At 44.7% G+C, this 22,591-nt stretch overlaps 1 protein-coding gene across 1 annotated transcript in view; it reads left to right on the top strand.

Annotated features, from left to right (window-relative positions):
• Positions 1-22,591, top strand: part of slc6a7.S (solute carrier family 6 member 7 S homeolog) — a 53,807-nt gene that overhangs the window by 15,029 nt on the left and 16,187 nt on the right. The window contains exons 9-10 of the mRNA XM_041588035.1: positions 20,760-20,872; positions 20,962-21,093. Coding sequence (XP_041443969.1) covers positions 20,760-20,872; positions 20,962-21,093 — 245 coding nt within the window. The remainder of the gene's footprint in view (positions 1-20,759; positions 20,873-20,961; positions 21,094-22,591) is intronic.

Genomic DNA, 22,591 nt, shown 5'->3' with positions numbered 1-22,591 from the left:
GTCTATGACACTCACATGCTCCTTGGGCCCTAAGCAGCCAAGCTTAGGGGTTGTCACAAATTATCAAGCAGAAAATGAGGTTGCCATATAAGATGATGCTACAGGACTGATTATTAAATTCTGATGCTAATTGCTCTGGTTTCTGAAATAGTAAATGACCCCTATGCTAACCTCTCCATACAGAGTAACGCAATGGAGCTCATGGGTGCCATCTAAGGTATCTTTTCATCCTCTTCTTCCCTTCTGCTATTTACAGAGCTTTCCGGCACATGCCCAGTAGGCGTGAAAACGAAACTGGCTCTAACTGTTCATGTGCAAAAAAGCTCAGTGTTGGCAGGCTTTTAGCAAAGGTATCTGAAGATACTGAAGATGGTGCCCGTGAGCTCAGTTGCTCTACTCTGCAGGGAGAGGTCAGTGTAACATTCAGGGACATTTTTAGTTAACTATAAAGGGAAGAAGGAGGGAGGGGGGCAAAGGGGGGGTAGTGGATGGGGATGTTCTCTGTTGGAGGGTTTAGTTTGCCTTTAAGTCTACAAAAAAATAATTAAAGAAATTGAAAAAAATTAAATAAATGTAGTTTCATTTAATTAAATATGTCACGTATGATTATGAGAAAAAGGAAATCATTTTTAAAAATGTGTATTTTTTTATGAAAATGAAGGCTATGGGAGATGGCCTTCCTGTAATACGGAGCTTTATGCATGGTTTCTAGATAACAGATCCCATACCTGTATATTAATTATGCACATAGCTATTGCTGTAAAACTCCTTCCCCTTGTCTCTGGCCCATCTATCTATCTATCTACAGTGTCTATATACAGGAGAATGGAAAACTCTCTCTGACTCACAGAGCCCATTAAAACAGCAGTCGGAGCTGCAAATATAATGTGCCCTGTGCAAATGGCTGAAACACAATGGAGAAAATACTGTTATCTCCCAAGGATGCTTTATAATGAAACATTGTGCTTCAAAGTCTCTAGCACATTAGATATTCTGCTAAACCTCGATCAATACTTTCCCACTGGTGTAGGTTCTTCCTATGCTATTTTTAATCTCTGAACAAAGAAAGATTTATCAGATTGGTAAAAAGATACATCTGGCCATATAATCTCAATAGCCAGACTGAGAAGGCTATTCTGGGACCACTTACAAAATGCAGCCGGCATAGAGTAGTCAACACTTATATAAAAATAGCCTTAAGCACATTAGTGGTTTTATTGAACTCATCAAAGAATTCAGTTTGAGATCATAAAAAAAATAATTTCCCTTTTACAAAAATTTGGCTGTGCAGAGACAAATGTAATTGAAGTGTTTGCTACAAGTGTATCTGGCAAAAATGATCATGTCTCATAGGCTGAGTTTCAAAGTTGCCTTGTCTTGTCTGGGAAGACTTCTTGGCTCTGCAAGACTCTGGATAATGGAAATGGAGGAGAAGCAGCATTTAAAAAGCATTATTTAAGAATGTACATAAGATGAATGATCCAATATGTCTTATAGGGGTGGCTCAGTTTCCTAGCAGATGTATTAGAGCTCACTCAAATAACTTATTCCAGCTCTATTACATTTTTTAGGCAAAAGGAGCCCCTATAAGTTATATTGGATCATTCGTCTGACACCCAACTCCTGAATGAAGACAGAATGAGGAGAAACAGATGCTGAGAGAGGAATAGTGAAGATAGACTTGATTAGTTCAGAAACGGTACCGAATATTTAATTGATTGCATTTAGAAAGTTTCCATTATTTCAGTATGCTGAAGGTTATATTAAATTTCCATTATCACGATAGTTCCCCTTCAAGCAAATAATTCAATTTTAAAAAATATTTACTTGTGTGAAGTTTGGGGGATCACAGCGGGGTTTTTTCACCAGACATGCAGGCCACTCCAAATTGAAGGTAAAACAGTCTGTTTATTTTTCTCAATTCAGGTTTAGGCTTTCAGCAGCAAACAGTTGTACAGAAAAATAAAACAGCTTTACTTCAGCAGTATATAAGTCCAAACATAAGAATAGCTTACTTGCCAAACATGTAACTGATGTTCTGATGTTTGTGCTGCCTTTTTACTGTGGGGTGGGTGAGATATTGGGTGGGGCTTGAGGGCAGGCAGGGACCAGGGGGCCCAGAAAAGTTTGCCATACAGGGCCCCTTGATTTCTGAAGGTGGCCCTGTGTTTGTCTCCTGGGCAGGGCCACTCCTGCCATGAGGTAAGGTGAGAACATTGGCTCAGGCAGCAGTAAGTGGCTTCCAGGGGTGGCAAATGGCTACCTTCTGTAACTTTAAGAGCAGAGTTTCTAAAATAAAAACCCGGCTCCATTGCTGCACAGAGTGCTATAGCAATGCACTAGCAATGCACCCCCCTCTTCCTTTGACCTGCTCTGATGCTAACGTTTCTTTTGCCTCTGAAATCAACAGCCCCAGGATCACCCCTGCTCCTAGGAGCATAAACAGCTGCAGGTACGGGCACTAGACTAAATCTCAACAAACTATGACACTTTGCACCCATGTTTTCACTTTGCACATTGCCCTTTATTTTATAAATGAGCCCAATTGCCTACAAAATTGTAATGCAAGCATTGTCAATTCCATTTTTGTCATATTGCTGAGATCATTTTGAAGCCTTTGAGTATTTTATCAGATTCTATTTATTAGAACACTTTTTGGTCTAGATAAGAAGACTAGTACAGGAAGATCACATCACTCCTTGTCAGTTTTCATTTTATTGTGGTATGTCATAACAGAATTGCACAGAAATAATTTATTTATTTAAAGTTAAAGTGTTAAAAATGGCAAAATATGGTCTGATTCTATTAAAAGTAATACCTTTGTGGGTTCATCTATAATGTACCACTGGCAAAGTTAGAGGAGAGAGCAGTGTCGGACTGGCCCATCGGGATACCAGGAAAACTCCCGGAGGGCCCAGGTGTAGGTGGGCCCTCATGCTGCTAAACTTTTGGCCTATTTCATGGCCATTCCCTATTTCTATAAGAACAAAGAGGCTAAATACATGGAATACTTGATTATAGTATGTAAAGAAAACAGACTAGGAGAATAGAGGTTGAATAAGAAGATGAAGAATATAAGTTCTTGCTAATATTACTGAGAGTGGTCCCCTGGTCTAAGCTTTTATGGTGGGCCCCTGGTGTTCCAGTCCGACACTGGGAGAGAGCAATAATGCAGCCACATCAGCTTCCATACATGATGTCACGATCGCCGCCCGGAGCAGGTCCTGGAGCTCCGGGCGGCGCGTCCTCCCCTGCCGGCGTCGCTCCCAAAATGGCGGCGCCCATGGCCGCCACGTGGGTATCGGTGCCGGCGCGATGACGTCAGCGCGCCGACGTCCGCGCAAGGACGTCAATGACGTCACAATGGCGCCAAATTCTAAATAAAAACGCCATCTAGACGCCAGAATGGCGCCCAAGTATAGGAATACTTTCCCTAAGTGTATCCTGGGTTTCCTGTGACCTTATTTGCTAAAATCTTGTTCCTGATTGATATCCTGACCCTTTGCCTGGACTTTGGACTTTGCTGATTTCTGCCTGCCTGTGAACTCTTGCCTGGATCCCGACTACTCTTCTGATTAACCCTTTGGACACCGCGACCTTGCTCCCTCAAGAGGGCTTCCTCCTCGATCCTGACTACCTCCCTGGAGGGACCTCCCGGCTCCCTGACATTATACTTGGATCCTACTGAGGAAGTTACGCCTGATGTTGGACGAGCGCTCCGCGGACTGGCATCCCGCATGGAGGAATATGAAGCCCAGCAGTACCGCATAGGACAGGCACTCGATACCCTTCTCTCCCGAGTGCCTCCAGCGCCTCCTGCTTCCCAAGCGGCTGTAAATCCTCCCATGGCGGACGTCTCGTCTAGCACAGGTTTCTCGTCTGGTGAGCCTCGTATTCCGCCTCCTCCTCGCTTCAGTGGGGACCCACAGGCCTGCAGAGGTTTCACTACACAGTGCCAGATCCAGTTCGAGTTTCAACCCTCGCACTTCCCCAATGAACGTTCCAAGGTGGGGTATGTGATGTCTCGTTTGGTGGGCAAACCGCTTGAGTGGGCAACATCTCTTTGGGAGAAAAATTCTCCACTGACTTTTGATGCCAAGGCTTTTCTTCAAGCATTTCGTAGTGTGTTTGATGCCCCGGGTCGGGTCACAAATGCCCCTTCTCGTCTTCTGCAACTCCGACAGGGAAACTGCAGTGTCAGTGACTATGCTATTGACTTTAGAACTTTGATGGCTGAGACTTCCTGGAATGACGATGCCTATAAGGCCGTATTCTATCAAGGTCTGTCTATTCGCATTAAAGATGATCTTGTCTCCAGGGAGTTCCCTGATCTGCTGGAAGATCTGATTGCACTATCCATTAAGGTGGACACTCGTCTCAGAGAGCATCAAGTAGAGAGGGAGCGTTGTAAACGATTTCAACCCTTGTTGGCACCTCGCTTCCAGAGACCTCTCTTGCAAACTCCGGCTGCTCAAGCTTCCCCTTCTCCTCCGGAGGAACCGATGCAAGTTGGAAGGGCTCGTCTCTCCGAACAAGAAAGACTCCATAGACGAATGGCTGGCTTATGTCTGTATTGTGGCGGACAGTCTCATTTTGCGAACTCTTGTCCGGTGAAGCCCACGAGTTCTGTTCCCCGAGGTATATCTAGGGTAACTCATGTAGGGGGCACTACTACGAAGTCTCAAGAGAACACTCACAGGTTTCTCCTTCCTTTACAGATTCGCCTAGCCACTAAGACCATTGTCGGCTCAGCTTTCATTGACTCTGGAGCTGCTGGGAACTTCATGGACGCTCTTTTCGCCAAACACATGGAAGTCCCCTTATTCCCATTGTCCACTCCGCTTCGTGTCACTGCCATTGATGACAGACCCCTGGAGGCTGAATTTATCTCTAAGACGACTGGGGAATTGCCTGTGCAGGTTGGGACGCTGCATAAAGAAAGACTATCGTTCCTAATTATTTCCTGCCCATCCGTTCCTGTTGTTTTGGGTCTCCCTTGGCTGCGCCTGCATAATCCCACCATTGATTGGTCCGCAGGACAGATTTCCCGTTGGAGCCCATTTTGCCAGCAGCATTGTCTTCCTGCTAAACCCCTCCAGAGGGTGAATATCTCTATGTCTGATCTGAAGACTCTACCCTCCTTCTACAGGGAATTCTCTGATGTATTCTGTAAGAAATCCGCAGAATTCCTTCCTCCACATCGACCATACGATTGTCCTGTCGATCTCCTGCCAGGAACCATGCCCCCTAGGGGTCGCACCTATCCTCTTTCTCCGGCTGAGACTTCCGCTATGAAAGAATATATTCAGGAAAATCTCCAGCAGGGGTTTATCTCCTGCCGGGGCAGGTTTCTTCTTCGTGGAAAAGAAGGATGGAGGCCTACGTCCTTGCATTGACTACCGGGGCCTTAATAAGATCACTTTAAAAACCGGTACCCCTTGCCTTTGATTGCTGAACTCTTTGACCAATTGAAAGGGGCTAAGGTTTTCACTAAATTAGATCTCCGTGGGGCGTACAACCTCATCCGCATCCGTGAAGGGGACGAATGGAAGACGGCATTCAACACTCGGGATGGGCACTATGAATATCTCGTGATGCCCTTTGGCCTCTGTAATGCCCCCGCTGTCTTTCAGGAGCTCGTGAATGACATTTTCCGGGATCTCTTGGGAAAGTCTGTGGTCGTGTACCTGGATGACATCCTAATCTTCTCGAAAGACCTTGAATCTCATCGCTCCCAGGTGAAAGAAGTGCTCTCTCGTTTGAGGAAGAACTCTCTCTTCGCCAAGTTGGAGAAGTGTGTCTTTGAGGTGTCTAAGATTCCTTTCTTGGGTTATATCATCTCCCCAGAAGGTTTCGAGATGGATCCCGTTAAGGTGTCAGCAATCCAAGAGTGGCCCCTTCCCTTGAGCACCAAGGCTATTCAAAGGTTCATCGGATTTGCCAACTACTACCGGCAATTCATCAGGGGGTTTTCTTCCCGTATTGCACCTATCCTTACCCTCATCCGAAAAGGGGGTAATCCCAGGTCCTGGCCTCCAGTTGCTATAGAAGCTTTTCAGTCCCTAAAAGACGCATTTTCTTCTGCCCCAGTCCTCCGTCATCCGGATCCTAAGTTACCCTTTTGCATTGAGGTGGATGCATCTGAAGTAGGTGCTGGGGCTATTCTATCCCAGAGTCATTCTACCGATGGGAAATTGCACCCCTGTGCCTTTTTCTCCAGAAAGTTTTCCCCTGCAGAACAGAATTACGATGTAGGGAATCGAGAACTTCTAGCAGTCAAACTTGCTCTCGAAGAGTGGCGTCACCTCCTAGAGGGTTCTTCAATCCCGGTCACGATTTACACTGATCATAAGAACTTGGAGTTCATACATTCTCTCAAGAGACTGAATCCTCGTCAGGCCAGGTGGGCCCTGTTCTTCTCCCGCTTCAACTTTGTCTTGACTTTTCGCCCTGGCTCCAACAATCGGAAAGCCGATGCTCTGTCTCGAAGTTTCACTCCAGTGGATCGTACTCCTGAAAGACAAGAGCCTATTATTCCTCCTGTCAAGATCATCGCTACCTTGTACCCTCAATTCGCTGATCAAATTCTGGCTGGTCAATCTTCTGCTCCTCCTGATACCCCCATTGGGATGGCGTTTGTTCCCTCCGAGTTACGTCTGCCCATTCTTCAACAGACCCATTGTTCCAAGCAAGCAGGACATCCTGGTCCTGAAAAGACTCTTGAACTCCTTCGACATTTAGTCTGGTGGCCAACTATCCGAAAAGATGTCAAAGACTTTGTTGCTGCTTGTACCGTTTGTGCTACATCCAAACCTAGCCATTCTCGCCCCAGTGGGTTATTACAACCATTGCCTATCCCATCTTGGCCATGGACTCATTTAGCAATGGACTTTATTGTTGAACTCCCCCCCTCTGGTGGTAACACTGTGATTTGGGTAGTGATTGACCGCTTTAGTAAAATGTCTCATTTCATTCCCCTGCGGAAGCTTCCCTCTGCTGTGGAGTTGTCTCAGCTCTTCATCCAGTATATTTTCCGTCTGCATGGTTTTCCTGTGGAAGTGGTCTCTGACAGAGGTTCTCAGTTCACTGCTAAGTTTTGGCGTTCCCTGTGCAAAGATCTGGGTATTACTCTCCAGTTCTCCTCCGCTTATCATCCTGTAACGGGCCCGAAGGCACAGTAATAGTGTAGACCAAAGAGGAGACCAGACCAGGTTCGAGGTACAAAAAGGGTTTATCCAAAGAATCGTCAAAATACAGGCAAAAGGTCAGACCAGGCAGAAGACAAGCAAAATCGAAGAACAGGCAGGAATCGGTACACAAGAATCAAAATAGATAATAACACCCAGGAACACTGTAGCAGGAACCTATAGTTGGGCAAGGACTGGAAGGGGAAGTGAGTTTAAGTAGTCCCTGGGTTGGCGCCAAATTTTGACGCGCTTGCGTCAGACGCAGACGCCAGCGTCCCCACGCTGACGTCTTGACGCCGGCGCCCGATTTTGACGCCGGCGTCCATTCCGTCGCCGACGACCAATCCTGGACTGGGAAGGAGATGAGGTCATAGACCTGTGCCCGGCAGGAGCCATGTGGTGAGGCAGGCGGTCGCCATCTTGGACGCCATCTTGAAGACTTGGAGTAGATTCCATTACAGTACCCCCCTCCTTAGGGGGGGCCTCAGGACCACCGAGTCTAGGGGAGAGAGGGAATAATTTATGGAATCTACGAACCAAGATGGGCGCATGGACATCTGAGCTCCTGACCCAGGAGCACTCTTCGGGACTGAACCCCTTCCACTCGATGAGATATTGAAGAGTGCCCCTGGAAAGACGAGAGTCCAAAATCCTCTTCACTTCGAATTCCTGGTGATTGTCAACCAGGACTGGAGCTGGGGGAGAAGAAGAAGAAGAAAGAGACACAGCAGGCTTAAGGAGAGAGACATGGAAGACATTCGGGATCCGCATCTCTGGGGGGAGTTGAAGACGAACCACCACCGGATTGATGATTTCAATGACAGGATAGGGACCGATGAATCTGGGACCAAGCTTTGGGGTAGGAATCTTCAGGCGGATGTTACGGGTGGAAAGCCAGACCTTATCACCAGGAGCATAGGGCGGAGCAGGAATCCTCTTCTTGTCGGCAAACCTCTTTTGGATCAGAGAGCTCTTCTGTAGATTAGAGGCAACAGCAGCCCAAATCGCCATCATGTGGGCAGCCTGGTCGTTGGCGGCAGGAACATTGGTGAGGAGAAGATCCTGGGGAAACGCCAATGGATTCTGACCGTAGACACAGAAGAAAAGGGACTGATGTGATGAAGAATGCAAGGCGTTGTTATGGGCGAACTCAGCCCAGGGAAGGAGATCCGACCAATCGTCTTGGCACAGGGAGACATGGCAGCGAAGAAATTGTTCCAACGCCTGGTTCACTCTCTCAGCAGCTCCATTGGATTGCGGGTGATAGGCAGAAGAAAATTGTAAAGAAATGTTGAGAGCTTTGCATAAGGATCTCCAAAACCTAGAGACGAATTGTGAGCCACGGTCAGAGACGATCTCGGCAGGAAACCCATGGAGACGAAAAATATGATGGATGAAAAGCTTGGAAAGTTCAGGAGCAGAGGGAAGTTTGTGGAGGGGAATGAAATGAGCCATCTTGCTAAACCTGTCAACGACAACCCAGATGACAGTGTGACCGGAGGAGACAGGCAGTTCCACAATAAAATCCATGGCAAGATGAGTCCAAGGACGAGATGGAATAGGTAATGGAAGAAGGAGTCCTTTAGGGGGAGAATGTCCAGACTTAGAAATGGCACAGATGGTACAAGAAGAAACAAAGTCTTTGACGTCTTTCTTCATGGATGGCCACCACACCAGGCGAGAAAGGAGTTCGGTAGTCTTCTCTACTCCGGGATGACCAGCCTGTTTAGAACTGTGAGCCTGGGATAGAATAGACTGGCGACAATCAGGAGGAACAAAGGCAACCCCTAGAGGAATATTGTCCAGAGCAGAAGCTTGAGCGGAAAGGATTTGCGAGGCCAAGGAGGGAAATAGGGCAGCTACGATCTTGGAGGAAGGCACAATGGGTTCAGGATCTTCGGAACAGGGAACTTCAGGGATAAAACTTCTAGACAAAGCATCAGCCTTTCTATTTCTAGAGCCCGGACGAAAGGTGATGACGAAGTTAAAACGGGAGAAGAATAGTGACCATCTAGCTTGTCGAGGATTCAAACGTTTGAGGGACTGGATAAATTCGAGGTTCTTATGGTCTGTAAAGATGGTCACGGGAATGGAGGATCCTTCCAGTAAATGTCTCCACTCCTCCAGGGCGAGTTTCACTGCCAATAACTCACGATTCCCCACATCGTAGTTCTGCTCGGAGGAGGAAAACTTCTTAGAGAAGAATGCACAGGGATGCAATTTCCCATCCAAGGAAGATCTCTGTGACAAGACAGCTCCAGCTCCCACATCTGAGGCGTCGACTTCGAGGAAGAAGGGAAGAAGAAGATCAGGGTGTCTGAGAATAGGTGCAGAAGAAAAGGCAGTTTTCAGGGATTCAAAGGCTTCCAGGGCTGTAGGAGGCCAGTGTTGTGGCTTACCCCCTTTGCGGATGAGGGCCAGGATAGGAGAGATTTTGGAAGAGAAACCTTTAATAAATTGTCTGTAATAGTTGGCAAAGCCAATAAATCTCTGGATAGCCTTGACACTTGTGGGGAGGGGCCAATCAAGAATTGCTGAAACCTTGGCTGGATCCATCTTGAAACCCTGCTGGGAGATGATGTACCCAAGAAAAGGGATGGAGGACACTTCAAACAAACACTTTTCCAATTTAGCGAAGAGATTATTCTTTCTTAGACGAAGAAGAACTTCCTTCACTTGGGAGCGATGCTCGTGGAGATTTTTGGAAAAGACAAGAATGTCATCCAGATAGACAACAACACTTTGCCCCAACAGGTCTCTGAATATATCATTCACGAACTCTTGGAAGACCGCGGGGGCGTTACATAGTCCAAATGGCATGACTAGATATTCATAATGCCCATCTCGGGTATTGAAGGCGGTCTTCCATTCGTCCCCTTCACGAACTCTAATGAGGTTATAGGCACCCCGAAGATCCAGCTTGGTGAAGATCTTGGCCCCTCTTAACTGATCGAAGAGTTCGGAGATTAGGGGGAGAGGGTAACGGTTTTTAATGGTGATTTTGTTTAACCCCCTATAGTCGATGCATGGTCGCAGACCTCCATCCTTCTTTTCGACAAAGAAAAATCCAGCACCAGCAGGGGAGGAAGAAGGGCGGATGAAGCCTCTTTGGAGATTTTCCTGAATGTAGGTCTTCATGGCAGCCGTCTCAGAGGGGGAAAGAGGATAGGTGCGACCCCGGGGAGGCATGGAACCAGGAAGAAGTTCGACTGGACAGTCATAGGGTCGATGAGGAGGAAGAATCTCTGCAGAGCCCTTATTGAAGACGTCAGCAAAATCTTGATAGATGGACGGAAGGGTCAACTTGGGAGAAATAGAAGAAACCTTGATAAGGGGCACAGCAGGCAAACAGTTCTGTTGGCAATAGGGGCTCCAGCGGGAGACTTGAGCGGAGGTCCAGTCAATGACTGGATTATGGGTACACAACCAGGGGAGCCCCAAAACAAGTAGAGTTGAAGGGCAATCGATGATTAGAAAGGCCAATCTCTCCAGATGCATGGTGCCCACTCTAAGAGAAAGTTCGACGGTGGTTTGAGAAATAATGGCCGAAGACAGAGGGCGGTCATCAATAGCCAAGACTCGCAGAGGAGAAGCCAAAGGTTGTAGAGGAACCGCATAGCGAGCAGCAAAAACTCTGTCCAAGAAATTTCCAGCAGCACCAGAGTCCAGGAAAGCTTGCACTGGGATCTTCTGGGAACCGAATTGGATCTGTGCCGGAAGAAGGAAGCGTTGAATAGAGGGTTGGGGAGAATGACAAACACCACCCAGATAGGTCTCCCCAAACCTACCTAGGTGCTGGCGTTTCCCGGCTTCACAGGACACTCATGGGCGAAGTGTGATTTGCCCCCACAATACAGGCATAGGCCGGCAGCCCTTCTCCGTAGCTTCTCCTGTTCGGAAAGACGAGCCCGTCCGATCTGCATGGGTTCCTCAGTAGATGGAGCAGAGGAAGCAGAAGCCGCAGGAGTAGGAGAGGGGAAAGCAGAAGCCGGATTGAAGAGTAGGGGTCTCTGAAAGCGAGGAGCCAGGGTGGATTGGAATCCGGGATACTTCTTCGAACGCTCTCTGTCGAGCTCGAGTTGAAATTCCCTCTGTCGGGTGTCAACCTTTATGGCCAACGCCACCAGATCCTCCCACCGAGAAGGAATTTCCCGGGAGACCAAATCGTTTTTGATCCGCATGGCTAGGCCGTTGTAAAAGGCGGCATGGTACCCATCATAGTTCCAGGTGGTCTCCGCCACTAGGGTGCGGAACTCAATGGCGTACTCCGGAACAGAGCGAGTGCCTTGCTGGATCTGGAACAGGCGAGCAGAGGATGCCGTAGCTCGGCCAGGGGCATCAAAGACAACCCGAAGTTCACGGATGAAGGCACTGGCATCGTCAATCAAAGGATCCCTCTTCTCCCACAAAGGTGATGCCCACTCCAAAGCCTTCCCCTGTAGGCGAGTAATCATGTACCCCACTTTAGCTTGTTCAGATACAAACTGACCTGGCAGCAGGGCGAACTGGATCTCGCACTGGTTGATGAAACCTCTGCATGCAACAGGATCGCCGCTGTAGAGGGGAGGCGCAGGAATGCGAGGTTCCGAAGGCTGAAGTGGGCTTGCAGGAATGGCCACAGGGACCGGGGCCACAGGTGACAACGCCGACAACTTGTCCAGGATAGCTTCAAGAGCCTGACCGAAGTGTGTCTGCTGGGCTTCGTATGACTGCATGCGGGAAGCCAAACCGCGGATAGCACCACCGACATCAGGTGGAGCTGGAGTCTCCTCCGAAGGGTCCATGGCCCAACTATACTGTAACGGGCCCGAAGGCACAGTAATAGTGTAGACCAAAGAGGAGACCAGACCAGGTTCGAGGTACAAAAAGGGTTTATCCAAAGAATCGTCAAAATACAGGCAAAAGGTCAGACCAGGCAGAAGACAAGCAAAATCGAAGAACAGGCAGGAATCGGTACACAAGAATCAAAATAGATAATAACACCCAGGAACACTGTAGCAGGAACCTATAGTTGGGCAAGGACTGGAAGGGGAAGTGAGTTTAAGTAGTCCCTGGGTTGGCGCCAAATTTTGACGCGCTTGCGTCAGACGCAGACGCCAGCGTCCCCACGCTGACGTCTTGACGCCGGCGCCCGATTTTGACGCCGGCGTCCATTCCGTCGCCGATGACCAATCCTGGACTGGGAAGGAGATGAGGTCATAGACCTGTGCCCGGCAGGAGCCATGTGGTGAGGCAGGCGGTCGCCATCGTGGACGCCATCTTGAAGACTTGGAGTAGATTCCATTACACATCCCCAGACTAATGGAGCAGCTGAACGAGTAAACCAAGCTTTGGAACAGTTCTTGAGGAATCACGTCTCCCTTTGTCAAGATGACTGGTCTGATCTCCTCCCATGGGCGGAATTTGCTCATAATAATGCATGCCACACTTCCACTGGAAGGTCTCCATTCATGTCGGTGTATGGTCAGCATCCTCAAGCCTTCCCCCAAGACTTTGTGTTGTCTGACGTCCCGGCTGCTGATGACCATGCAGCCCACATGTCTGCTATTTGGGCTGCAACCAAGTCGAACTTAGAGAAGAGCGCTCTGGTTCACAAGACATTTGCAGATCGTAGACGTAGACCCTCTCCTCCCTACAAGGTTGGTGATAAAGTCTGGTTGTCTTCCAGGAACATTCGGTTGAAGGTGCCATCTCCTAAGTTGGGTCCGAAGTTTGTGGGTCCATTCTCCATCTCGGAGGTGATCAATCCTGTGGCTTTCAGACTTCAGCTTCCCCCTGAGATGCGAATTCCCAACGTGTTTCATGTCTCTTTGCTGAAACCCGCTACCTCCAACCGCTTTTCTGTGAATCAGTCTCCCCCTCCTACTATTTCTGTGGATGGTCAACAAGAATATGAGGTGGAGAAGATCCTTGACTCCAGAATCTCCAGGGGCTCTCTTCAGTACCTCATCAAGTGGAAGAGCTTTGGCCCTGAAGAATGCTCCTGGGAAGGACACTCTGATGTGCATGCTCCTCGTCTTGTGAGGGATTTCCACTCTAAATTTCCCCAGAAGCCAAGTCCTGGTGGTCCAGAGGCCCCCCGTGAGGGGGGGGGTACTGTCACGATCGCCGCCCGGAGCAGGTCCTGGAGCTCCGGGCGGCGCGTCCTCCCCTACCGGCGTCGCTCCTGCCGACGTCGGCGCAAGGACGTCACAATGGTGCCAAATTCAAAATAAAAACGCCATCTAGACGCCAGAATGGCGCCCAAGTATAGGAATACTTTCCCTAAGTGTATCCTGGGTTTCCTGTGACCTTATTTGCTAAAATCTTGTTCCTGATTGATATCCTGACCCTTTGCCTGGACTTTGGACTTTGCTGATTTCTGCCTGCCTGTGAACTCTTGCCTGGATCCCGACTACTCTTCTGATTAACCCTTTGGACACCGCGACCTTGCTCCCTCAAGAGGGCTTCCTCCTCGATCCTGACTACCTCCCTGGAGGAACCTCCCGGCTCCCTGACACATGAGGGTTTGGATGACCATTTAGGAGCCCCCAAAGCATTTTTTATGTAAAGGACACAGCTAAATTGTTAGGTGCAATACAAAATAATGATGTCTTGGGGTGTTCAACAAGATGATGAAGTAATAGAAAACCATGAAAATCCTGGCAGGTCCCAGTTAGCCAAATTTCTATAGTAATCTCTTTCCTGGAACACAGTTAGTCAAAAGGAGATCAAACGGCTACACTGGCTGATTAGACCATGAACTTCATGGCTGAATTCCACATTAAACCAAATGATTACTTTACAATTTGTCTGTTGGCAGGAACATTGAAAATGAGGTCAGAATGACCAACTCAGACATTTCTGTTTTGATGATCTGGCAACTCAGGGTCTAAGGGAGATTGCCAGAAGAATGGAAACGAAAGATGTGGTTTTACTCTTAAAACAATAATACAAACTATAAAATCAGAAGACAAACCAGCAACAGATGAAGAATCAGGAAATGATTCACAAAAGTGCAGTTATTAAACTGTTTATGTTTTGGTACTCTCAGACTAAGGCAATGAGATGTGTAATAAATGCCCTGTGATAAATGATTAACACCTTATGTTATGAACCTTTCAATAAATTTTGGATACAAGAATGGTCCACCAAAACTTTAATCAGATTAAAAAAAAGACAATTAGAAAAAAGGAATAAAAACCAAAATAAAAAAAGCTTGTGGACTTCGTGGAACAGCTTTGACCTCTTGGACACAAGTCAATTTTTAAAATTCTGTTTTGGCCCTTTCTTATTTTTTTATACATTTTTTCTGTTTCAGCCCTTCTTTTCTTCTTTAAGAATCAGGGTCACATAACAATGCCAAGTTCTAGAGCACCTAAGGGAAGTAAAATCGAGTCCTTTAATACTCATTCACTGTGCTCACTAGCACTCTCCGAGTTGCCACCTAGCTGCCTCCCAAAGCATGTCCTTCATGAATACAGTACTGCAGTATGCTGGCAATGCTGTATTCAGGGTGGGAATACAGTGAAATCCTGTGTCTTTTGTTTCAAAGTGCAGGGCAGGGTGTAAACATACAAAAACATTATAGCACATGTCTGATGAATTTGTAAAGGGCACTTATACTAAACCCAAGAGATCATGCATTTTGTAATTAAAACTCATGCCAAGGTAGCAATTTCTTATATTACTTTAAAGAAAACTAGCAGGAACACAAAGCGACTCTCAAAGGGGGTATAAACAATAAGATTTATTGTAATTCTGTGCAGCTTTCCAGGATAAATTAATTATGCATTGTCAGTGGTTTAAACCTTATTATTAAATGGGGAAGGGAAAGGCCCACAACTCTCTGCAAGGGAAGTGACATAATGCACATGGATTAAGTCACTTCTATTTGTGCATAGACAAGACAGGTACACCCTTCCTAATTTAGTTGGGAAGTATTTGGCAGTGAGAAAAAGAAGGGGGATTGATCAATGCACATCCCCTGGTCCCCTGTCTCATAAGTAATTCAGTATAAAAATGCAATGTAAATGCATGTGGTTACAAAAACAGAGGTTTTTGGTTACGATCATTGTATTTTGCCTGATGAAGGGACCTCTGTGCTCTGAAAGCTTGCAATATATTTTTATGGTTAGCCGATACAGGTATCACTTCTACAATATTTATTTGTTTTTTTATTTGTTATTTTAGTTACGATCATAAAATTGATTATTAGTATTAGTATTAGTATTCAAAGGCTGGTACCTCCCTGCATGGTGGCATTGGTTTCAGTCAAAGGGCTTAGCCCCCCACCATTAAAAGAGAGAGATTCCCTAGACCACAGCATTATTTCGCAGGCTTAATCCTCCGCCGATTGCAGCTTTTAAGAGAGAGAGAGAGAGAGAGAGAGAGAGAGAGAGAGAGAGAGAGAGAGAGAGACTGCTCAAACCAATCCCTATTTTTAAAGGCATGGGACCACCATTTAAAGGGAAAGATGTGGAGGTGACACAACCATATGAAAGCTTGGCCTGCAGCATAACTGCTACAATACAAAATGCAAAAAAGGAGGGTTGTGGAAGCACTTCAAGGCTAAGTAAAAAGATATTTAAATACAATGGAAGTGCTACTGATCTGGCCAAATAAACTACAAACATAGAGAAAAAGAAACTATCCCTTTAAATGGTGGGCCCATGCTTTTAAAAATAGGTGTTGGTTGGGGCAGTGTCTCTCTCTTTTAAAAGCCGCAAGCAGGGGAGGATTAGGCCTGCAGAACCAATTCTGTGGTCTAGGCAATCTCTCTTTTAAAAGCTAATGGCAGGAGAGGACTAAGCACTTTGACTGAAACCAATACCCAGGTCAGGAGACACTTATATAAGAAATGCTACCATGGAGGGAGGTGCCAGCCTTTGAATACAATGACCGGAGTTAAATAGTTAGGGACCACCATATGGGGTTAACCTTGACGTGGTATGGTGGCTCACAAATTTTATGATCATAACTTTGTAACTAAAAACCCCTGTTTTTGTAAATACATGCACTTGCATAGATACAGAGTTACTTATGAGACAGGGGACCAGGGAAAGTGCAATGATCAATCCCCCTTCTTAAAGGAATTGTTCAGCATAAAAATAAAATCTAGGTAAAGAGATAAGCTGCACAAAATAATAAATGTTTCTAATATATTTAGTCAGCCAAAAATGTAATGTATGAAGGCTGGAGTGACCGGATGTCTAATATAATAGCCAGAACACTATTTCCTGCTATAGCTCTTTTGGTTTCCACTGATTGGTTATCAGGCAGGAACCAATCAGTGACTTGAGGGGGGGGGGCACATGGGCCATAATGGTTGCTTTTAAATCTGAGCTGCATGCTAAGGATCAATTGCAAACTCAATGAACAGTTATGTCCCATGTGGCCCTCCTTAAAGTCGCTGATTAACTCAGGAAGTTGTGTTCTGTTTGAATCCAGACACTCCAGCCTTTATAGATCACATTTTTGGATAACTAATAGTGAGGGGTGAATTGATTCGGCAGATGGCAATTTGCGGCGAAATCCCGCGATTCGCCATCTGCGAATGAATTTGCAAAACCGCCCCTGGTAGTGGTGGAGGATTTTTTTTTCCTTTGCAAACATTTTATTTACCATATAAGTACCCAAGAGCATTTACCTCTAGTGCTGGAAATAACAGTTTGATGGGGTTGTATTTTCAGTTTGTGTACAAAGCACTCCACAGCATTGTTATGTACGGATAATGAAGTCAGATCTCATTTAAAACAAAGCTGTTGAGGACGTTTTCTGCTGGCAGCATCTGTCTGTGCCCTCCTGCAGTGCTAAGTTGTTATGCAATTAATGTTATTGGCCTTCCAATTCTTGGCTGCGAATTCATGATCTTCATGCTGAGCACAGGGAAATACATGCAGCTTTTCCAGGCTACCTATGTGAGTAAGCAATCAATACAGAGCTCAACATATTCCATACCGGAAAATAGGTTACAGACAACACACCATGACATTTAGGAGAGAGCAGTATGTTCATTTAGCTGCATCTCTGGCAGGGGTGTCAAGGGTAACATGCGCTTAAAACAGTTTTTCCCCCTGAACATAAATCTTTCCTGAAACACTATTTAACACTTTGACTCAAAATTACTGTGAGTTTTACATCAAGAAGAAGAGAAGATATATCACTAATACGTGTCACTCTTTTAAAGGGTCTTTTGTGTGGTTTATGTAGAATAACTGACTTTGGGTATCCAATACAGGACCAGATTCAATTTGATGAGCTCACCTTCTAATTCAGTGCCAGATTTTCCCATCTATGGGTAAAAACTGGTACTAAATTTGGAGAAAAACGAAATTAGGAAAAAACTGAAACTAAATTAGAAGAAAAGTTACTTTAGAGGAGAACTAAACCCTAAAAATTAATATAGCTAAAACTGCCATAATTTATATACTGGAACTTATTGCACCAGCCTAAAGTTTCAGCTTCTCAATAGCAGCAATGATCCAGGAATTCAAACTTGTCACAGGGGGTCACCATCTTCTCAGTGGGCCCTGAGCAGCTGTAAAGAAGCTAAGCTTAGGGGTTGTCACAAACTATAAAGTAGAATATGAGGTTGGCCAGTCATATAAACTGATGCTACAAGGCTGATTATTAAGTTTTGATGCTAACTGCACTGGATTATGTGCTGCCATGTAGTAATTATCTAATTATCTGTATTAATAACTAATCACCTTTATATTGTGACATTTATAATCTACGAGTACTGTATACTGTGAGTAAGCCCCTAAACTCAGTAATTGACAGCGGCACAGAGCATGTGCAGTGAATCAGCAGAGAAGAAGATGGGGAGCTACTGGGGCATCTACATCGCTACAGATAAAGGGCTGTGGTTGCCTTGGGCTGGTACAAAATCCCAAAAGATAATATTCAACATTTCTAGCCTACTTCTTTAGTTAAGCTTTAGTTCTCCTTTTGAAAAAACTCTAATCCATAACTTTTCACATGATAAAACCACAGAATAATAATAATTTCTCATTGATATGAACCTGGTCCAACCTGTTTCTGAGGTGTCCTGGGATATAGAAAAATTCCAGTGGCACACTGAATGCTGAAAAAGTGTAAAATGTATTCTCCCCAAACACATACAGAAAAAAGGCAACGTTTCGGACCACTCAGGCCCTTTATCAAGCCTGGTGCAACATTCATGTAATCCACCTTTTAAAGTGTGAGGAGGTGGTGTGAATAAAGTCTCCTCCACTTCCTCATTAGTGACATCACAACCCAGCTGATCGTATTTAAACCATTTTAAGTGTAGTCAAAGTCCATGAAGTTTCAAAGTCCAAAGTCCAGTGTGAACATAAAAACAGAGAGAAAATCCTTAGTGATTCTCAAAAATTGTTAAAAAAACATTCGGAGATAGTATTCAACATTAAAATATATTCTAAAATGATTGATGTAGAGCCCATTGAAAAATTTTGAAGAAATAGACCACAGAATAATAATAATTTCTCATTGATATGAACCTGGTCCAAACTGTTTCTGAGGTGTTCTGGGATATATCAGGGTATGCTTTAATTATTTTAATAATTAAGGTACAAATTACAGGGAGCAGGAGACTGCAACTGACCAGATTAAGGAACGAATAGAATGACTCCTGAAATGCTTTTGTGAGTTGACATGTCTAAACCAACTTTCAATGGCAGAGAATTACCTTCCAATATTTATATGAGGCTCTAATGGGCATTTTTAATGAGCAAACTCTGGCTGTCAAATGGAAAATAAATTAGGCCACTTTGACCAATGAATGGGCCCACCGACCAACCTAGAACAAGAAAAAACTGCAGTTCACTATTTTGTATACATGTATCAGTGCAATGTTGTTATCTGTATTCTCCACGGACAGCATAAGAAACAGCAACTCTACTGGCTCTAAACAAATAAAGTCAACATCTAAATCATACAAACACAGTACTAATTCTTATAAATACTACAAGAAATTTTTATTTTAGCATTCTGCAGGCCCAAGTCAGAAGTCATCTTCAGGTTGTGCCCAGGAGCGTAACTATAGGGAAAGCCGACCCTGCGGCTGCAGGGGGCCCAGGAGGTATAGGGAACCCATGGGGCCCTACTTCGTATACAGTTTCAATAAATATTGGTAAAACAAGTCAACCTCTAAACATTTTGGGGCCTGAAAAATTATTTACTGTAGGGCCCAGTAATATCTAGTTATGCCACTGCCTGTGCCAAACTGCAAACCCCAGCATCCCCTAAGAGTCTGAAGGCAACACAATTTTTTGCCATTTGCTTCATGTAACTGTCTGCAGTCCACATGGGATACGTGTTTTTACACACAAATATAACAGGCCAGATGGTTTCTTTCTTCCTAGGTCTCTTACTGCTGGGAATGGTGCCGGAATGCTTGGCAGCCTCCGCATTTCCTTTCTCCTAATTCTCCTGCCTGCGCTCTAATTATTTAGGGTTCCACATGGCACTGTATGATCAGCACCATAGAATGCAAAATTCTCTTTGGAAAAGAAAAAGTTATTTTCTAAAAGGGATAGCAAACCCACGGGATTACAACAACCCCTCTAAAAAGAAAATGATCATGTAAAAAGTTACTTTTGTTGTATGCTGAATTAATTTATAGGAAATTGAAAGAGGTAATTGCCCCACTCATATCTGTTCATTGTTCAGTTATTCTGGAATGTGATTTGTTTCTAAATCATCTTCTAATACATGCTCCTTACCTTATATAGCAGTGATCCCCAACCAGTAGCTCATGAGCAACATGTTGCTCTCCAATCCCTTAGATGTTGCTCCCAGTGGCCTCAAAGCAGGTTCTTATTTATGAATTCTTGGCTTGGAGGCAAGTTTTAGTTGCATAAAAACCAGGTGTAATGCCAAGCAGAGCCTCCTATAGGCTCAGTCCACATAGAGGCTACCAAATAGCCAATCACAACCCTTATTTGGCACCCCAGGAACTTGTTTCATGCTTGTGTTGCTCCCCAACTCTTTTTACATCTGAATGTTACTCACGGATGAAAAAGGTTGTGACCCCTGTTATATGAAAATGACTGTGTATGTATGTTCAAGGATATATAAAAAAGTCCTTCCCTTCCATGCTCTCTCTTTCTCCCCATCATGGGCAAATGCACATATATGCTTCCACCTCCTAGACTCCACATAGACACACATACAAAATATGCTTTAATTATACAAATGATCATACATACCGTAACAATATATTTTGTTATGGTTTGTAAACATAATAAAGATTAGTATGCAGTCCAGGTTTGGTTTGGGATTTGGCCAAATCTTAGTACAGGTATGGGACCTGTTATCCAGAAAGCCCGGGACCTGGGATTTTCTGGATAACGGATCTTATCATAATTTGGATCTTCATACCTTAAGTCTACTATAAAGAAAACATAATTTTTATATGGGCGCACAAAACAAATTACGCATATGACCAAGAAGTAATTAGAGGGAACATTGCTTTGCAGTCTATACAGGGGACTTTGGAAACTGTGTTTTATACAGCAGATGCAAATCAGAGTTAAAGCATCTTGGGTTTCATATCGGCTGTTGCATCATGTTTTATGTTTTTTACAGGTCCAGGGTTAGCCTTCGTTGTGTATCCTCAAGCTATGACAATGCTTCCTCTATCTCCATTTTGGTCTTTCCTCTTCTTCTTTATGCTTTTAACCCTTGGACTGGACAGTCAAGTAAGCATTGTCTGTAATGGATATGGCTAAGTTATAAACCAAAAAGTTATCTGAGCATATTTATGTCTAAATGATTATTTTATCTGCAGTTTGCATTCATGGAGACTATTGTGACTGCCATCACTGATGAATTCCCTTACTACCTGAGGCCAAAGAAAGCTGTCTTCTCTGCAGTTATCTGTATCGTTTTATTCTTGCTAGGACTAATACTTACGACAGATGTAAGTTGTCTCAATGCAGCACAAAATAGAATACAATGTACTTTGTATGCAACATGTGAGTAGATTACTGTCTACTGTGTGTATGTTACAGCAGCCTTAGTAAGGTTATACTATAGCTAGTTAGGAATCAAGAAACCTCAGTCTGCTTCTTCTATAGTTATGCCCCTGGTTCAATGCACCTTTTCATTGGGCAAACTGGAGGGCTTGTCATCTGGCAAATATATTCTGACAAGCAGAACAGTTTATCTTGTAACTGGTTGTAACCAAATAATTGGCCATAAAATAGTCCAAGAAATATTGGTCTTAAACCTTTTGGGGCATAAGATAAGAGGTAAAAAATGGCAAATGGAATTAAGCACAATTAAGGGTTCTATTATACACATTTCATGGACTGGACTGCAAAATAGGATCACTTCTCCATTAATTCTACAGTAAAAATGTCAGCCACTGTAGGCAATTTAGCTGTGTTGCTCAGTTTTAAGTATTATGGTGTGAAAAGTAAACCAAAAGCACATCAGAAAGCCTTTGGTTATTTGAGAATAGACCAACCAACTGCACTGAGTTGGGATAAATTTCCTTAAAATGGCCATACACTGGCAGATTTAAGCAGTGTCGGACTGGGACACCAGGGGCCCACCCAAAAATCTTAGACCAGGGGCCCACCAAAAGACCTTAGACAAGGGGCCCACTCTCAGTACTATTATAATTCCTCTCCTCACGCAACCTCTATTCTGCTAGTCTCTTTACTATACATACTATAATCTCTTATTCAATATATTTAGGGGCTGATTCACTAAGGGTCGAATATCGAGGGTTAATTAACCCTCGATATTCGACTGGGAATTGAAATCCTTCGACTTCGAATATCGAAGTCGAAGGATTTAGCGCAAATAGTGCGATCGTACGATCAAAGGATTATTCCTTTGATCGAACGATTAAATCTTTCGAATCGAACGATTCGAAGGATTTAAATCCAACGATCAAAGGAATATCCTTCGATCAAAAAAAGTTAGCCAAGCCTATGGGGACCTTCCCCATAGGCTAACTTTGACTTCGGTAGCTTTTAGATGGCGAACTAGGGGGTCGAAGTTTTTTTTAAAGAGAGAGTACTTCGACTATCGAATGGTCGAATAGTCGAACGATTTTTAGATTCGAAGTCGTAGTCGTAGTCGAAGTTGCCCATTCGATTGTCGAAGTAGCCCAAAAAAAACTTTGAAATTCAAAGTTTTTTACCTTCGAATACTTCACTCAAAGTTGAAAGTGAATCGGCCCCTTAGTCTCTTTATTCTCATAGAAATAGGGAATGGCCATGAAATAGGCCAAATATTTTGAAGCAGGAGGGCCCACTGACACCTGGGCCCACCGGGAGTTTTCCTGGTATCCCTGTCGGCCAGTCCGACACTGGATTTAAGGTGCAGATTCGATGTTTGGGGCCTTTCAATGGGGCTAACTGACCGATCTCTGGCCAAAAATTGGCTAGATGTCAATTGGGCAGGTT

The sequence above is a fragment of the Xenopus laevis genome, chromosome 3S (assembly GCF_017654675.1).
Source record: "Xenopus laevis strain J_2021 chromosome 3S, Xenopus_laevis_v10.1, whole genome shotgun sequence".
NCBI classification, from domain to species: Eukaryota; Metazoa; Chordata; class Amphibia; order Anura; family Pipidae; genus Xenopus; species Xenopus laevis.
Note: the sequence above shows the minus strand (reverse complement) of the source record. Positions and strands in the feature narration are given on the sequence as shown.